This window comes from Castanea sativa, chromosome 1, assembly GCF_040712315.1.
Source record: "Castanea sativa cultivar Marrone di Chiusa Pesio chromosome 1, ASM4071231v1".
NCBI lineage: Eukaryota > Viridiplantae > Streptophyta > Magnoliopsida > Fagales > Fagaceae > Castanea > Castanea sativa.
Genome location: NC_134013.1, coordinates 48,505,001 through 48,524,266, shown reverse-complemented (window position 1 = coordinate 48,524,266; position 19,266 = coordinate 48,505,001). Strand labels below are relative to the sequence as shown.

Genomic DNA, 19,266 nt, shown 5'->3' with positions numbered 1-19,266 from the left:
TGTCCGGATTTCTTTGATCTTATAGCTGGCAATAAGACATGGACATTAGCATTTCTATGCAGGGTCTACCAGCATATGAACACTAAATACAAATTTTTGCTGATGTCTGGTGTGAACCAAATTTAGCTGAGAAAGTCTTTGGTGTGAAATTATATCCCAAACGAAGTCTGGATATCACTTGTTCTAAATCTATACATAATAAAGAGAGCTTTAATTGAACATATGAAAGCTTATGACCAAATATTTCTACAAGTAAGAGAGAGGAAAAAGGGGTCACAAACAAGAACGAAATTAAGGACGAGGTTTAAGCAATGAGTCCGGATTTAGCAAGATGAGGTGTAAAACATATGTTTTATACCATTCAATAAGAGATTGTCACATCAATATTTTATTTAAAATTCAATACGTCCTACCACTTTTAATAACATCTTAATAAACTTTTAATTTGGTTAGATTTATATATGGATATTAGAATTGATTAAGTGTGGTTATATTTATTCTTAAATATGTGATAAGATTATATGGCATATTATGATTGGAGGAGTAAAACATGAGTTTTACACCACGTAAAAATAAAATAAATACTGATCATCTTAATGTTTTGTTTTGCATTTTTTTTTTCATTTCATATATATATTTTTTAAATTTCAATTATTTGGTACTGTGAAAAACAAAAATCAATAATGGCAAATGTCTTTCTACGAAGGTTTAATCCTTAGATTTAGCAGAATGATTTCAACTCAAAATCAAAGTAATAACTAATAGTAAGGGCTTTTTTGATGCAAACTTAAAAGTATAAGGACTGAAACGAAATATTTTAAAGGATACGGATAATTTTGAAACACAAGACAAAGATTGAGGATTAAAATGTAAGTAAACCATATTTGACAAAGTGAAAGAAAAGTCAATGGTTCCTATTCTTCGCCACATATTTAAAAAGAAGTAAAAGTTTTATGTTTCTCTAGAAGTGTTCTATTTTTTTAAGTCACTCTCTTGTACCTTACATCCTTTATTTGTTTATATGATTGACAACATCATTAAAGTCCTAACCATTTTTGTCATCACGATCACCATTGGTGTGGTCACACTACTACCATTATTGCCATTGCACTACCATTGTCGTCTTTATTTTATTTTTGTTGAAACTACCACCATCGCAACTATACATTATCTTTAGGTGTTGTCACTACTACCACAATTGTCATCAACACCACCATCATCACACCACATCCATTGTTATCCCTACCATTACCATTGTGACAACCCATCACCACCATAACATTGTTGTAGGTGCTTGCCATGACCACCTTTACCTTCACCATAACATCATCACCATTGCGCCAACCTATGCCATTACCTTTGTTAGGGGTGTCCATGGATTGGGTTTGTGCCCAACCTGCAATCGACCCAACCAAATCGGGTGAAATTTTTTAAAACCTGGTTCAAATAGGTCAGATCACGCATCAGGGGTAGATCAGGTCAATCAAAGCCAGCAACCTCGAAGCAACAACTAAAATTGCCCAGATCTAACGGAATTTCACTAGATCTGGCGGAGGTCTCACTAGATTTGTTGAGATCTTGCCAAATATGGCAGAGATCTTGCTTGATCTGGTGGATCTCAACAAATTTATCAGCAGAAAATGTTGGATTTTGCCAAATTTTCTTGGTTTTCAAGGTCAAGTCGGGTGGCTTGGGTTTTAGAGGAGGAAACCTACCAATCGACCTACCAATGTCGGATTTTGAGGGTGGAGAGCTGTTGCCAACAGCCAGAGTGGTTGGTTCAGGGCGACGGGTAGGTAAGGTGAGTGGGTCGATTTACCGGGTGGCGTGGACACCCTTAACCTTTTTCACTACCACACCTACATAAAACTATCATAATTTTCTATGAATGTCAACTCGACAACTTAATTAATACTTAAAAAATCGGAAACATAACAATTGTAAAAATCTAGTGGAACAGATTCCATCTAGACTTGTAGCAGAAAAGAAAATCTCGCTTTCTTGGCTAAAGCATGCGCCAAAGCATTGCCATGCCTAATAGTATGTAAAAAATGATAGTTCTGAAGAGAACTAGCTGAAGACAATAGTTTTTTATCAAGTGACTGAAAGAAGGGTGTAGGGACTTCTTCCGTTGGAGTGCTTTGATGGAGATCTCGGAATCACCTTCGAATATAGAACTAGGTGATGATGCCAAAAATCATCAATGAGTTGCGGTCCTCACGTGCTCTAGACAGAACCTGCGAAACTGAAACAAAGAAGACCTTATAGAGAGTACTGGTGTGGTATCGGCCAAATACCCTCTAAAGATTAAGTTAGAGAGAATTTCTACAACTCTAGAGTACTAGAGCTGGGAAAATTATGCGTACCTTAATTTGTGAGGGTTTTGTGTGGGGGGGGGGGGGTTTATAGTAGTGTAGAGCTGACCTTCGTTTCTTGGTGGAGAAGGTCATTCCTTATAGGGAAGATCCTTATTAATACACGTATTTTGTGGGATTCATTCCTTGTAGAGATTCCTTTGACTAGGGTTAGTTGTGGGATACAATATATTTCCTTGTATAGATGTTCGTGGGCATCAAGCTAAGCCACGCTTGTCCCGTTGACCTTTTCATCCCATTGGTCAATTGCCTCTTCTAAAGTCTTCCCGTTGGCTTTTATGGATACGCTCGTCAAGTATCGTGGGGTCATTAGCTTCATGGTGTTGTCACTTCAGACCTCTGTCTGCTTATGGGAAGCTGACGGGTCCATAGGGGCTGTCGGCTTCCTTGCGGCCTCCTTACCGTCAGGTAGTGTGCCATCTTTTAAGTACGAAACTATCATTGTGGTCCAGTTGCTTCCTAAGCCTACTTCCTCCACATCGACGCCATCTATCAAAGGCGAAAGTTGAACAAAAGAAAGAACCTTACTGGGATGAGCATGTGTTCTGCCGATGCGGCCTTGGCAAGATGGTTGGCCATCTTATTTTCTTCCTTTAAGATTTGAACAAAGTTGGCCTGAAGGTCGTCCACCTGTTTCCTTACTTACTCCAGGTATTTCTTCATTCTTTCACTTTTGTATTAGTAGTCATCGTTCACTGACTTGTGACCACCTGAGAATTGCAATAAACAACTATACTTGTGGCCCCTGCTGCTTTGGCGAGATCCAGTCCTACCACTAAAACTTCTTATTCCGCCTCATTATTGGTTGTAGGGAAGTTGAGACGAACCATGCATTCGATCTCGTCCCCTTCTAGAGAGTGGAGTACTATACCTACCCTACCGGCTTGTCTGTTGGACAACCTATTTGTGTGGATACTCCATTGGAGATGCTCTTTTGCCCCCTGGCCTTCCATATTGGTGAATTCTACAATGAAGTCAGTGACCACCTGTCCTTTCATGGTCGTGCGCGAGTGGTATTGCACTTTGCTCAACTCAATTACCCATAGCCCCATTCGTCTAGTGGCTTCAGGGTTGCTCATTGCTCTCCGTAGAGGCTTGTCTGTCAAAACAACCATAGTGTGGGCCTGGAAATATGGTTTGAGCTTGCGAGTTGCAGTTACTAAGGTGAAGACTAGTTTCACCATCGGGGGGTACTTCTTCTCTGCGCCTCGGAGTGCTCGGCTAGTGTAGTATATGGGGTTCTGCACCCTGTCTTCTTCTCTAACCAAGGCTGCACTGACGGCAGCTGGGGAGAAGGCTAGGTAGAGAAATAGCTCCTCCCTGGGTTTGGAAGGACTTAGCAACGGTGGGGAAGAGAGGTACGCTTTTAAGTCCTCAAATGCTTGTTGACACTCGGTCGTCCACTCAAAGGACTTCTTCAACGTGCAAAATAAAGACAGGCATTTTTCTGTTGCCTTTGACACAAACCTGTTCAGTGCCACTACTTTGCCGTTGAGGCTTTGCACTTCTTTTATGTTCCTTGGTGGCGCCATGTCCATTATGGCCTGGATCTTGTCTAGATTGACCTCAATGCCTCTTTGGGGCACTATGAATCCTTGGAATTTTTTAGCCGTTACCCCAAATGCGCATTTGTTTGGATTGGGCTTCATGTTATAGGTGCGGAGGGTATCAAAGGTCTCCTTGAGCTCGTCCAAATGGTCGTCTACCTGTCAACTTTTCACTAGCATGTCGTCCACGTAGACTTGGACATTCGTCCCAATCTGATGTGCAAAAATTTTGTTCATGAGCCTCTGATATGTTGCACTTGTGTTCTTGAGGCCGAACGACATCACTTTGTAACAGAAGAGGCCTTGGCTGGTGACGACTGAAGTCTTCTCTTGATCAGCCTCATCTAACTTGATTTGGTTGTGACTGGAAAATGCATCCATAAAGCTCGGCAACTGGTATCTTGCTGTTGAGTCTACCAGGACGTTGATCCGCGGGAGTGGGTAGCTATCTTTGGGGAACACATTGTTTAAGTCTGTGAAGTCTACACACATCCTCCACTTTCCATTGGCTTTCTTGATTATCACTACATTGGCCAACCAGTTAGGATAGTATACCTCCCTAATTAACTCTGAATCTTGCAACTTGCAGACCTCTTCCGGTATAGCCTTGTCTCGCTCCTGGGAAAACACTATCTTCTTCTGACGGATAGGGGGAAAAGAGGGTTTTATGTTCAACCTGTGAACCATGATTGAAGGGTTGATCCCGGGCATGTCTTCGTGGCTCCAAGCGAAGACATCCTGGTTCTCTCTTAAGAATGTCATGAGGGCTTGACGGACTACCAGACTGGAGAGAGTGTCGATCCTTTCCACAACCGTCCGTTGTTCTTCTATGCTCATGGTTTGTAAGTGGTCGTCCAACTCTAACATCATTATGTAGCATTCTCGTGCTTCCACTTGGTCTCCATGCACCTCTCCTACTCCGTACTCGTTGGGGAACTTGATCATTAAGTGATAGGTCGAAGTTACGGCTTTCCACAAATTGGGGGTAGGTCGGCCCAGTATAGCATTGTAAATCAACGAATAGTCGACAACAAGGAATGCAACTTCCTTAGTAATTTGTTGAGGGTAATCACCGACCGTCACGAGTAATGTAACCGCGCCGAGGGGGTACACTTTCATTCCTCCAAACCTAATGAGTGGTGCATTGGTCGATACGAGCCGTTCTCTTTTGATTCTCATCTGCTAGAATGCCAGGTAGTAGAGGATATCGGCAGAGCTCCCATTATCAACTAGGACCCGGTGAGTGTTGTAGTCTCCTACCCGTATGCTGACGACGAGTGCATCGTCGTGGGGGTGATGGAGATGTCAGGCATTTTCCATTGAGAACCCAATTATGAGGTTGTCAACTCGTGCCATCTTTGGGATGAAACCCGTCAGTTGGACACTTTGAACCATTCTAAGGTAGGTCTTGCAAGCTTTTCTAGATGAGCCAGACGTTGAGGTGCCCCCTACTATCATCCTTATGTCCCCCAAGGGGGGTCTGGTGCATTCACCGTCTCTCCTACCAACCTACTCCTGTGGCGGGTTGTTGTCTACTTTTTCTTTGCTGATGAACCGTTGTAGCTTCCCTTGCCGGATGAGAGCCTGGATCTGCTACTTTAAGTCATAGCATTCAGATGTGTTGTGACCATGATCAAGATGGAAACGACAGTACTTGTCTCTGGACCTTTTATTAGGATCTCCCTTTAACTTGCCCGGCCACGTCATGGTCGTATCGTCCTTGATATGCATCAGGACTTGATCGAACGGGGCAGTTAGCAAGGTGAAGTTTGCGAACCTTCCAGGGGGTGGTTTGGAATGCCTATCCTCTTGTTGGTCTCTAGTTCTCGTTGTCTTCTGTCCCTTATCCTGTCATGTGTCCTCTTGCCTTTCCCTCTTCTTAGGTTTTTCCTCTCGGCTAGCAGTGCATCTTCTGCGTTCATGTACTTAGTGGCTCGATAAAACACATCTGACATGGTCTTTGGGTCATTTTTGTATAAGGAGAACAAAAACTTCCCCTTCCGCAATCCATTGGGGAACGCAGTGGCGAGTATCTTGTTGTCAGCTTCGTCTATTGAAAGGGCCTCTTTGTTGAAGTGGGTTATGTAGGACCTCAGTGTCTCGTCCTCCCATTGCTTGATGCTTATTAGGAATGCAATGGACTTCTTATACCTGTGCCCCCGATAAAGTGCAATGCGAACTGCGCATTTAGCTCCTTGAAGGTACTGATGGAGTTGGGTGTCAACCTGTTGAACCATACCCTTGTGGGGCCCTTCAGCGTAGTTGGGAAGGCTCGGCATATGATCTCGTCCGCAACGCCCTGTAGGTGCATGCCGGTTTTGAATGACTCCAGGTGATCCAAGGGATCCTTAAACCTGTCATAGCCTTCTATTTGTAGCATACAGAAACTTCCCCTTCCGCAATCCATTGGGGAACGCAGTGGCGAGTATCTTGTTGTCAGCTTCGTCTATTGAAAGGGCCTCTTTGTTGAAGTGGGTTATGTAGGACCTCAGTGTCTCGTCCTCCCATTGCTTGATGCTCATTAGGAATGCAATGGACTTCTTATACCTGTGCCCCTCGATAAAGTGCAATGCGAACTGCGTATTTAGCTCTTTGAAGGTACTAATGGAGTTGGGTGTCAACCTGTTGAACCATACCCTTGCGGGGCCCTTCAGCGTAGTTGGGAAGGCTCGGCACATGATCTCGTCCGCAACGCCCTGTAGGTGCATGAGGGTTTTGAATGACTCCAGGTGATCCAAGGGATCCTTAGACCTGTCATAGCCTTCTATTTGTAGCATACAGAACTTTGGTGTAAGGGGTGAATGAAGTGATGGGTGCGGTAAAGGGCGAGTCCGTCTGATGGACCAGCTCGTCGAGGTCATTTGATACCCATCCCCTAAGAGCGTTCATCATGAAGTTCATCCTTTCCTTCATCATTTGCATCTCAATAGCCATGTACGGTGGTGTCGTATCTACGACGGATGGAGGGCTGGTGTCTTACCGGTCTTGTCTGCTTGGGCCGTTGTTGCCTTTTGGTCCTTCTTGTTCCCTTCTTTCGGTGCTAGTACCCTCCTACTCTTCCTTGTGATTGTGGGGTACTGCGTTCCTTTGGTGCAGCTGTTCTTCCAGGTCGTGGTTTTGTTTGGTAAGGCGTTCTACAACCACGGCGGGAATCTGTACTTGCCTTTCGAGGGCAGTGGTGCGTGGTTCATCCCTTTGGTTGTTGTTAGTTGCCATTAAGCGTGTGAGTATCATACAACTCTTTGTTTGGAAAGGGGCAATATGGCTTCTATTGCCTTATTTCCCATAGACGGTGCCAACTGATGATGCCAAAAATAGTCAGTAAGTTGCGGTCTTCACGTGCTCTAGACAGAACTTGTGAAACAGAAATAAAGAAGAACTTATAGAAAGTACCGATGTGGTACCGGTCAAATACCCTCTGAAGGTTAAGTTAGAGAGAATTTCTACAACTCTAGAGTGCCAGAGCTAGGAAAATTATGCATACCTTGATTTGTGAGGGTTTTGGGGGGTTTTTATAGTAGTGTAAAGTTGACCTTCGCTTCTTGGTGGAGAAGGTCTTTCCTTATAGGGAAGATCCTCATTAATACACGTATTTTGTGGGATCCTTTCCTTGTAGAGATTCCTTTGATTAGGGTTAGTCATGGGATACAAGATTTCCTGGTATAGATGTTTTTGGGCATCAAGCTAAGCCACGTTGGACCCGTTGGCCTCTTCATCCCATTGGTCAATTGCCTCGTCTAAAGTCTTCTCATCGGCTTTTATGGAGACGCTTGTCAGGTACCATGGGATCGTTAGCTTCATGGTGTCATCGTTTTGGACCTCCGTCTACTTATGGGAAGCTGACGGGTCTATAGGGACAGTCGGCTTCCTTGTGTCATGCTGCAAACAAGAACACCCTTATCACTGGGTAAGCCTAACTTGTGAATAAGGTGGACAACTCTTCTAGTTGTAATAGTTTCCAGGATAACTGCTGAAGGAGGCATAATAATCTTTTTAAAAAAGCCGCCATTACTTCTCCCTTGGAATTTCGAACCACAACGCCAATGCCTGCTTCATTTAACTCTTCAAACATGGCCCCGTCAAAATCGTCTTCCAAGTATTTGTATTGGGTGGTTTCCAAACTTCTCGCATTGGTCTGGATGTATCATGAGGTTTGAGTTGAAGTCTTTGAAACTCCCTAAGGTTGTCTCTGGTTGTTGCTGGAATATTTGCAAGGGGCAAGATAGGTTCATGTACTAGAGCTTTATTTCTTTTCTGCCAAATAAACCAGCAAATCCTCACAAACAATTCTGGACTAAAGTTTGAGTTGCTCACTAAATCAAGAAGATCTGCAAAAGAGGTTAGAGAGTAAAAAACAGAATTTAAAACCCCAAAGGCTTGCCGCCAAACTGAGGTAATCTTCTCACAGTACCACAACACATGGGGAGTGGTTTCAGGCTCTTTGTTGCAGTGGCTACAAATAGAAGTTGCGACTATTGTTCTCTTCATCAAGTTCTTCACGGTGGTAAAGAATCAGAGAAAGCTCTTCATAGAAAGGACTTAACCTTATTGGGAATTTTTAGATGCCATAAACCAGTCCAAAAACGACTAGAAATTCCAGGATCTAAAGTTGAGGCCAACTTTCTATTTTCCGAATCACACGGCAGATTGTATCCAAACTTGACTATATAGTGGCCACTGTTTGAATTCGGCCAGTAGAAAACATCATATTGGGGGGAAAACACAGAGGGATGGATTTGATTTTCTAAGCTTTAGAAGGAAAAATCAGCTAGTCAATAAGTTGAGAGTTCCACCAACACTCCTTTATTTTTAGGTTGGCATAGAGTCTTCCAATTTTTCGAATGGATCTTTCTTCTATCACCTTGCTAACCTCACCAAAATTTACGAATCATAGCCTTAATATTATGACACAAGCGAACTAGTAATTTGAAACAAATCATCACGAATGTCGAAATAGCTTGGACTACAGTCTTAAGTAAAACCTCTCTCCAAACTTGAGGTAATAATTTTTCCTTCCAACCTTGTAATTTATTCCAAATTCTCTCCTTAATATAATTAAGACTGGCTCCTTTATTCTTTCCAACCACAGTTGAAAACCCCAGGTACTTTTCATATTCTTTAATTTCAGGAACTCCCAATAAATCTTTAATTGGCATTTTTTGACGTCTCTAGAACTGACTTACCAAAGAACAAGTGAGTTTTTTCTTTATTCACTTGTTGGCCCGAAGCTTGTTCATATCTATTAGGGGTATTTAGAATAACTTGGATTTCCTTTACCTCAGCACGACAAAAAGAGCACACTATCGTCTGTAAAGAAAATGTGTGAAATCTGAGGGCCATATTTGCATAAAGAGAAGCCTTTAATATCCCCCACCAAGACTGCCTTCTGAATTAAACTATTGAGCCCCTTTGAACACAGAAGAAAAAGATAGGGAGATAGACAATCACCTTGTCTTATTCCTCTTGTAGGTTGAATGTCACCTCTAGGTTCCCCATTCACCAATATAGAATATGAGAATGAGACTGTACTAATACACTTCAAATCAAGTTTTTCCATTTTCCTTGTAACCCCATCTTCTCCATTAATTTTACCATAAAATTCCATTCCACTCAATCATAAGCTTTACTCACGTCAAGCTTCATGACCATGAAACCACATTTACCCATCTTCTTGGTTTTCATATGATGTAGCGTTTCAAAAGCTACCAGTATATTATCAGAGACAGATTTATTTACTTGAAAGGCACTTTGAGATTCTGAGATGATGTCAGGTAAATTTTTTTTTTTTTTTTTCAATCTATTTGCCAAAATCTTAGACACCAATTTGTAAAGAATATTGCAAAGAGCTATAAGACGAAGTTTAGTAACATGTACAGGACCTTTAACCTTAGGAATTAGTTAATAAAAGTATGATTGAATTTAGGAAGGATTTTACTAGAATTTAGATAGGATAAGACAACTTACAACACATCATCGCCAACGCTACTCCAATAATGTTGGTAAAAAAAGAGGAGGCATGCCGTCAAGTCTTGGAGCCTTTAGAGGGGACAGTTGTTTCACCACTATATCAACTTCTTGCTTGGAAGAAACACCTAGCAGCATTTGGTTCATCTCTGCTGTGACAACCTGAGGCGTGGCATCTAACACTTCCTCTAGATGACTTGGGATTGATGTAGAAAATAATTGTTGATAAAAATCAACAAACTTGTTAGCTATAAGATCATCCTCCTCACACTGGGAGCCATCCAAATTCCTCAACCTATTACTTTCATTGCACCTAAAATGTTGAGATGCTCGAAAGTGAAAAAACCAAGTATTTTGGTCTCCATCTTCAAGCCAGTGAGACTTCGACATTGTTGCCAAAGCAATTCTTCCTGAGTAAATAGTAATATGATTTCATCCTTGATAAGAAAAACTTGATCAGAATTACCTCCTTGAGTAGCTCAAGAAAACAAGTCACATTTCCTAAAGGATGCTTTTTTCTATAGCACTAAAACAAATGAAGTGTAAAGTATTAAAATTTTTAGGTGTCATAATTAATTTTACATGGTTAAAGCTCAATAAGTATGTGTCCAAATTTTCAATGATGACATATGTAATACCCCACGTACTTTTATTTGAGGTTATTATTAAATTTTCTTTTAAATATAATTGATGGGCCATAGGTATTTTTTTTATTAGTAACTGCAGCCCGCTACCCCTCTAAGCCCACATCTCTAATACGAACTACAGGGTAGAGGAAGAGATAGTCAGGGTTTTCATAGAAAGGGTTTTATCAAAGAGGCTAAGAGGTTTTTTCTTGAAGTTTAAAGCACATACAAGTGAACAGACAATCAAATTGTTCAGGGTATGATTTCTCACCGTTAGAACAAAGAATTAAGGAGTTAGAATTTTATTATGGAAAACTTTAGTGATGTGTAGACTGTAAAAAATGGTTTTTTTCCCCCCTAGAATTGTTGTTTACACTATTAAATCTTGGATTTCCCACTGCCTAGTATGTGGGTTCTTGAACAGATTCATGGAATTTCAATTCCTAATTCAAGAACACGGCTGTAAAACTTCAATTGTGGTTAATACACACACACACACACACACACACACACATATATATATATATAATATCCTAGTATTGAGCCACGGAACTTCAAGGATCTATGGTTATGACATATGTTTTCCTTTGGATATGTACATATATAATATATTTGAAGTCAATGATTTTGCCATTGTTCGGACCTTAGAACAAAAGCCGAAATTGTTAAATCCATGTATAAGGCTAGCATCACTTTAGTAGGTCTATAGGAACTTTTGGGCTGCTGATTCATATACCGTAACATTAATTCTAATTTGTTGGAGAATTTGCACCCGACCCCACTCATGTGCCACTAGTTAGCTCTCACTTTTTGTCACAGTCCAAGTTCTCTAATGGATGGATTAATGGCCTTGGTAATCTTTGCCTAGACTTTGACTAGTCCAAACACAATGAACCATTTAAGATTTAAGATTTACACAAAGGCTAATGATAGGTTTAAGATTTAATACCAAAATCCTTATATTAAATTCTAAAGTGTTGATACTGCATTCCTCATGGTTAAATGAGTTTCGATTAATGCAAGGATGTATTATTGATTAGAATACCATTGGTTAGAGAAACGTTAATTTAGTGTTGAAAGTGTTGTGAATTCAGCAAAGTATAATCCTAGTGAGTCCATTTGTATAGTTCTATAAGCTTTATATTTTGTGGAGGATATTAAGTAATTTCTATGATTGAATATAGGTCTTATTTAAGAGTGTTTTGAGGCTTTGTGGAGGTTGTTTTGGCTGGACTTTCAGAGTGATTCAAGTGCTATAAGTAATTATACCTAATATGCACAAGTTTTGTTCTTTAGGTTCTTAGAAGTTAAGCTTAAATTTTTAAAAGTATATCAAAAAGCATTTTTACATCATTGAAAGAAAAACTTTGACTTTTTTTAAAATAATGTTTTAAAGAGAAATTTCGAATTTTAAATAACGTTTTGAATGTCCAAATTTCATTTAAAAGATGATTTCTAAACTAAACTATTTTCCGAAAATAATTGAGTTTCAAAGTAAGCTTTCTAAAAAGGTTCTTGTTCTTCAAATTTGTTAAAACCAAGTGATTTCAAAGTCATATTTCTGTTCTCCAAATGGTATTTAAAACATTTCTTTTAGCAAATTGAATTTTCAGATTTACTCAAGAATTGTAATATATTTATATAAACTCCTCAGTTTCTATTCGTTTCCCAAGAGAGTCAAGCATCCTTTGATTTATGCTCTATTTGATATTGTGATCTTTGATATGCCTCTGTATTTGGAATAACTAGCCGAAATCCCGCGCGATGCGCGGTGCATTTTGAAATATTTTGTAAAAAAAAAAAATCTTTTAACCACTTGCGTTCATTAATACAATTATTGTTAGTCATGTTTAATTTACAGCGTTTTAATAGTAGAACTAAATTCAAACCAAACCCTAGTTCCTAACCATAATCAAATCCTATTAAAGCTCAATATTAAAATTAAAAATTCTATTGAGTGTATTTAGTGCCAAATCTGTGAAATTTAGATTTGGCAACATTCTTTATATTCGGTTGCCCCTTTAAAGCTTTCAAATATGAAATTCCTCAGTTTCTTATAGCTGGAAAACATGAACAAAATTTACATTCTTTAATGTGTTATTGTGTCATTGTCTGAATGGTCCACTTTCTACAGAAGATTGCATAAAGTTCATCTCCTGCACATGTAAACTCAGACATTTTAATTCACCTTCTTGCACAAAGTACATTAAGAAACACATAAACTAACATGAGGTCTACTACACTGATGCTTAACTACATCCAAATAACACTCAAAATTGATTAAGAATGAAAACATTAATATCCAAATGTTTTATGGAATCAAAAGCATATCATTAATTAACAACAAAGAATGAACATTGACAAAGAGCAAGTTAAATTCAAAAGAGAAAGAAGACTAAATTAAAATGCACACGAAAGATGAAATTTGTGCTGTGTTGATATCTAGCATAATATATAGTTAAACCAAAAATTCCCTATAGGGCCTTTGAGCACTGTAGCACCAATAGGTGGCTAATGCCTAGCTGTAGTTGAAATGAGATTTTAATCGTGGATAGTCATTATTCAACCCCATATTGTTTCAGTTACGTGAATGAAAGTTGGAAAGTAAGAAAAGGACATATACTAATAGTTATGATAAGATGCTCTAGATTTTAACCTTTGCATATGATGATTATTGTCACTAAAAAATAAAAATAAACCCAGTTGATTACTGAAATTAAAAATAACATCCCAAAGAAAATAACGGGAAAAATAAAATTGACCTCAAAGGGACATTCCAATTATGATGATATGTTTGTGGTATTTGCAAAGGTGTGGAGAGAGAACAATTGGATACGATTGGATTCCTTGCCATTGCCCTTGTCATAGGATTTCACAAACCACTTCTTTTTATTTGCATGTAATAATTCCAACAAAACACCCAACATGTCAAAATTGCAAACTCTAATATTGAATTGATAACAACACAATTAAAACCTAACCGTCTGTTGCAAACTCTAATATAAGATTGATATCAACAAAAATTAATTTAGTTTATATTGGTTAAAGCACAGTATTTGTGTTTCCTCTTACTTAGCCAAGAACACAATCACTTTTCTAGAATAAAATTTCAAAAGGAGAAAAAGAATAAAATTTCAAACCCTTACGCACCATGTTTGAACTTTATAGATTCTAGAAAGCAAAACCGCAATTTTGCCATAGGATTTACTCATTTCAAGCACGTCGGCCAACAATACATCAAGAATTTGAGTTATAAAAATGTGATTGCTGAAAAACATGTAGCTAAAGATTTTAGAAAGAAGAAGGGAAAAAAAAGAGAGAGAGAGAAACATTAAAAGAAAAGAAGAGAAGTGATTGTAAAAGGAGACTCATGGCTAGAAGGAAGTGTACTAATTAATATATATAACTTAGATAATTGCAAGAGGCGGGCAGCTGAAGGGTTAGATGTAGAAGAGCTGAATTAATGGTATTTTTTTCTTCTTTCTTTATTAAACAATTAATGGTATACTTGAAAGTTTAAAAGTTATTTTAGTCAATTGAGAATTGAGAGAGAGGAGTGATGAGGAGTAATAAGTAATAGATGAGTTGTAACTTGAACAAAAAAAAAAAAAAAAAAAAATTGGATGGCTATCAAAGAAGGCGCCACATGGCAGAACCTCATACTTTCCCGCATGAGGTCTCTGCTTTTATATATATATTGATTGTTAATATCAAGTAAATTATTATATTTTGTATAAACTTTGCTTTTGTGATATGTCACTCAAAATAAGTGTTTTTAGAATTGATCAGATATATGTGTAAATTTGCTCACATGATTGTATGTGAGAATATGTGATGTGTATATGTGACACTGTGCTCTGATCAATTATATGTATGTGATTCCAAATGATTTTAAGATGTGATTACATACGTATTAAGTGATTCATTATATGTTTTGTGGAATAATTATTTTTGATATCATTGAATGAGTTTGTGAAAAATCAAAATACTTGTGCTTTGCTTAAATCTATTTTGTTGATTTTGTATAATTACTTACTAGATGTATAGCTCACCCCATCAATTGCTATTTTTAGATTAAAGTGTAGTTGAGAATATAGAACTTTTGGATCGCTTTGTAAGGTACAAGGTAGAGCGTCGAAGTTGTAGGCGACTTCAGTGTTACTTGAAGACTTATAAAATTTTAGTTACCTTTATTTTTTAATTCATGTTTTATATAGTAGAAATTATTTTCAATTTGTGGAGTTTAGATTTTTTGTAAGAGGTTTTTAGGAGTACTTGTTTATTTGGAGTTTTAAATTATTTTGGATCAATTATGTTTATTGAGCTATATAAGTTTAGTAGGTTAGTTATACATCTAAATTCATGTTCCGTGGATTTGGGTCATGGCAATTCATGTCCCAATTTGATTGATTGTGTGATGTGTGTGGATGTGTGATGAGTCTCACATCGGGTATGTAGTGGGTAGATCTAGGCTTTATTAACAACTACAAGGAGCCTCAATTGTGACTAGTCATTTTGAGGTATAGCGCAGATGTGGCTAGCGTTTTTCCTTGGGTCGTTACATATGGTATTAGAGTCGACCCGATAACCTCGTGTGGGCTTAGAGACACTACCCCACAAAGTGGGCCCTAACAAGGACGTTAGAGATTTATGTGGAGGAGATTGTGATACCCCAATTTGATTGATTGTGTGATGTGTGTGGATGTGTGATGAGTCCCACATCGGGTATGTACTGGGTATATTTAGGCTTTATTAACCACTACAAGGAGCCTTAATTGTGACTAGTTCTTTTGAGGTATAACGTAGATGTGGCTAGCACTTTTCCTTGGGTCGTTACGTATAGTATTAGAGCCGGCCCGGTAACCCCGTGTGGGCTCAGAGATACTACCCCACAAAATAGGCCCTAACGAGGACGTTAGGAATTTAAGTGGAGGAGATTGTGATGTCCTAATTTGATTGATTGTGTGATGTATATGAGTGTGTGATGAGTCCCACATCGGGTATTTACTGGGTTCAACTGGGCTTTATTAACAATTGTAAGGAGCCTTAATTGTAACTAGTCCTTTTGAGGTATAGCGCAGATGTGGCTAACACTTTTCCTTGGGTCGTCACAACATATGTTAGGGTTATATCTTTCATGTGTTGGCATATCCTTTGACAAAATGTACTTTATTTGTAATTGGGTAGATCTAAGATGCGTTTAAAATATCATGAAGTATGTTGAATAATCAAAACAAGTGATATCATTGAAGACATGAAGATTGAACCAATAAACAAGTGAAGAAAGCTGAAATAGTGAACCTCAACACTAGTCTTGACACAAGCTCTACACTAGCATCTATCAAGATTAAATGAAGGACCTCGACACTAGCTTGACACCTCTTGATCTATCGAGCTACACAAATCTAGAATTCTCAGATAAGAATTTCAGCTCATGATGATTTGGATTACTAGGGTTTCATTTACTAAACTCTTAGAGGGTATAAAAGTTTTATTTTAAAGTCATAAAAAATGTAGAGACTCAATTAGAGAACTCATATACTTTTGGAGAAGCTACTACCTTCTTATGCGCCTTAGGGTTTTGTAACCAAGTGCTTCCAAATCTTCAATGTGTATTGAAGTGAAGAACTTTGCATCCAACAACAAATATCAGTTGATGTGAGGTTAGTCAAGTATTGAGATCCATTCAAAAATGGAAGAAGTCTCTACAAGATCAAGTCCAATTGGGGATTAGAGTGAAGGTTCAACTGTAAATTGGTACTTTGAGATAGTCTAGGGTAGTAATAACATATTGTATATATGTAACTGCTTGATTCTTGATTAGTGATTCTGGGAATGGTGACCTGAAAAACACCTAGTGAGGTTTTTGCCTTGTGAGAGGTTTTCTCCATTAGTCAACAAATCACCGTGTCAAATTTAATTTCCGCTACACTTTAGTTTATTTGTTGGTTTGTGTGTGCCTCCACAATTTGCATGTAATTTGACCTAATTAATTAACTTGGTAATTGAATTAATTAATTGGGGTCAATCTATAACCCAACAACATATTACAGGAGGAAATTTGGATTGTGGAAGTAGTCACTTTGAGCAAATAAATCCCTAATTCTTAGTTGGCTTCACAATCAATATTGGAGAAATTATTCAATACTCCCATTGGACCACATCAATTGATTAACATGGCCTCCAATCCACTCATATAATGTTGTTTGTTTTAATCATTGAGTGAGATCATATAAAACTTTTCATTTTTAAAAAAGCTATGAGGATCCCAATGGATTACTTGAGATTTGTGTTATGGCTGTAGAAGCCAAATACAAGGTGGCTTTCTCCATTGGCAAGTCCTCCGATGTACTACCAAGTTTCGTTAAATTCCTTATCACTGATAACACTATCTCCAATTAAGCAACTTGAATTGTCAAGCATATGATTCGCTTTGCCGTTTCAATGAAGTTATTCCTTGGAGATGGTGAGAAATGAGAACACCAAGTTTCTAACAAGATCGAAACTCAATTTAGGCAAACTTGGTCTCAGTAGCCTTGTAATATATATAAATTTTTTTTTTTCAAACAATATAATAACATGTAATTGGATTACACATTTATTGTCCTTAACACACATGGTGATTCTCGTGTTAATTGGATACTATTTACTATTTGATCAAATATTTTATAAATAAAATAGTTATAAATCTCTGATCTTCTAGTATTTTGTAAGTATGGAGAGTGTAAAGAGGCAATGTAATATTTAACAAACCATTTAAAATTTTTAATTGATTTTACTGACATATAATATATAATCAAAATTAAATTTTCAAATATAATTAATAGCTTGTAATATGATCAAAGTTAATTTCTTGAATATAATAACAAGTAATGAGTATTATAAATGAAACATAAAAATAATTTTCGATTAAAATTTTCAAAATGAATAAAAGTTTACATGCACATCACATGTCACATTAACTATTTTTCTCAATGTTGGACTTGCTAGGCACTTTCGTAGGCTGAATCCATGCTACAGGCAAGCACTAACATCAGCCGTTCTCTCAAAAAGAAAATTTTAAGAATCAAATAGGATCAAAATCTCAATAATGTTATTAAATCTCTTATAATGGATTTCAATTAAAAATTTATCAAAACAGGTATGAAAGTACTTTCTGTTATAAAAGTTTTTGCCCTTATGAAGAATAAGTGGTCTTGTATAACCTTTGGATTGGATTGCCAATGGTCTTGTAGATTGTTTGAGTGTGTGTTGTGTAGGCGCATGCTAAGTCCATATCAGGTGTTTATAAGGTGAGTTTTGGGTTTATAAATGATTACTAGGAGTTTGAATTGCAACTTAACTAGTTTCTTTGATATATAAGCGTAGATGTGGTTAGAGCTTGCCTCATGTCATTACAAATGGTATTTATTGGAGAAAATTTGGTAATGCCATGTGGCTCGAGGACACTGCATCATATTGTAGTCTCACATTAGATGTTTAGTAAGTGGATATTGAACAGTACATCACAATGTAGTCCCACATCAGATGTTTATTAGGTGGATCTTGGATTTATAAGTCACTAGCTGAGTTCCCACATGAGGTGCAGTGCAAATTTTTATTAATTTTTTTCAATATTTCAATAATTTTCACCCCACCTCTAAATATAGATGTATAAATAACATATATGTCAATAATTTTCCTGGTAAGAAATATTAATGTTTAGTGTTCTCATTTATAAATAAAATAGAAAGAGAATAAGACTGGTTTAGTGATTTGATCATACTATATGTGTGTACAAATTTGAAAATTGCATGAAATAATGGTTGATATGGATAAACATGTTTCATGTATGCTCAAGAAAGCAAATATCGTTTTGATAAAATAAAAATGCAAATATCATTCAATTCCTTTTTTATGTTCCTTTTTTTAAATTTTTTTTTTTTTATGTTCCTGATAGTGTGTTATTGAATTTGTTTGTTTGTTTTTTTTTTCTTTTGTTGGGATTTGGTTCATGGTGTGCTGTTGCAAGCAACCAAAAATAAAACCTATACTCTTAAAAATACATGTAGTGGTGTGAGTAAGGATCGTTCCCACAGAGAGTATCTAGCCTAGTTTTATGCTATGCGAGCAAGGATGGGGGGGGGGAAGTTGAGTATAAGGAAATTTTTTTTTTAAAAACAACTAAGGAACAATTCAAATTAAAGTATCAAAATCAATCAAAAGAATAAACCTTGGTCTAAGTCAACATCAGAATTTTACAACTGATCCTCGATGCAAGCATATATCAATTCACACTTTGAATATTCACCATTTGGACTATTTTCCTATTTCTCCTTAGTCATAGTTAATTAGAAAACAAGCAATCTAATTAACCCTAACTTCTAAACAACCCAAGACAAGCGCTAAAGGTTTAATCTAGTAGTAGCCTTAAGAATTAGAGAGATCGGTGAAACTAAACAACACAAGCACAAGCATTTGTATTTAATTTAGTCGAGTGTTCTTCCTAAGATCTAATAATTTCTGATGCAACTAATCATTAAATCTTGGTTGCTTCACAAATTAGAGGGATCAAACAATTACAGACTTGATATCTAACCTAGCAGTAGATTGCAACGAATAACAAACTAGTAGGTCTCCTAGTAATTAAACTAGACAATCATGAAAATAGGTATCGAAGAACATCCGATATTGGAAGCATAAGTTGAACAATGAAAAATAAATTAGATCTCACAGTTTTATTGATTCCGAGGCTTTCATTTCCTTCAACCAAGT

The 19,266-nt window shown here is 37.4% G+C and overlaps 1 protein-coding gene across 1 annotated transcript; it reads right to left on the bottom strand.

Annotated features, from left to right (window-relative positions):
* Positions 1 to 6,279: 6,279 nt before the first annotated feature.
* Positions 6,280 to 6,856, bottom strand: LOC142628750 (uncharacterized). Its single transcript, XM_075802792.1, has 2 exons — positions 6,767 to 6,856; positions 6,280 to 6,618 (listed from the first exon to the last, which is right to left on the bottom strand). The coding sequence occupies exons 1-2, from the start codon at positions 6,854 to 6,856 to the stop codon at positions 6,280 to 6,282; spliced, it is 429 nt and encodes a 142-aa protein (XP_075658907.1).
* Between the last annotated feature and the right edge of the window lie 12,410 nt (positions 6,857 to 19,266).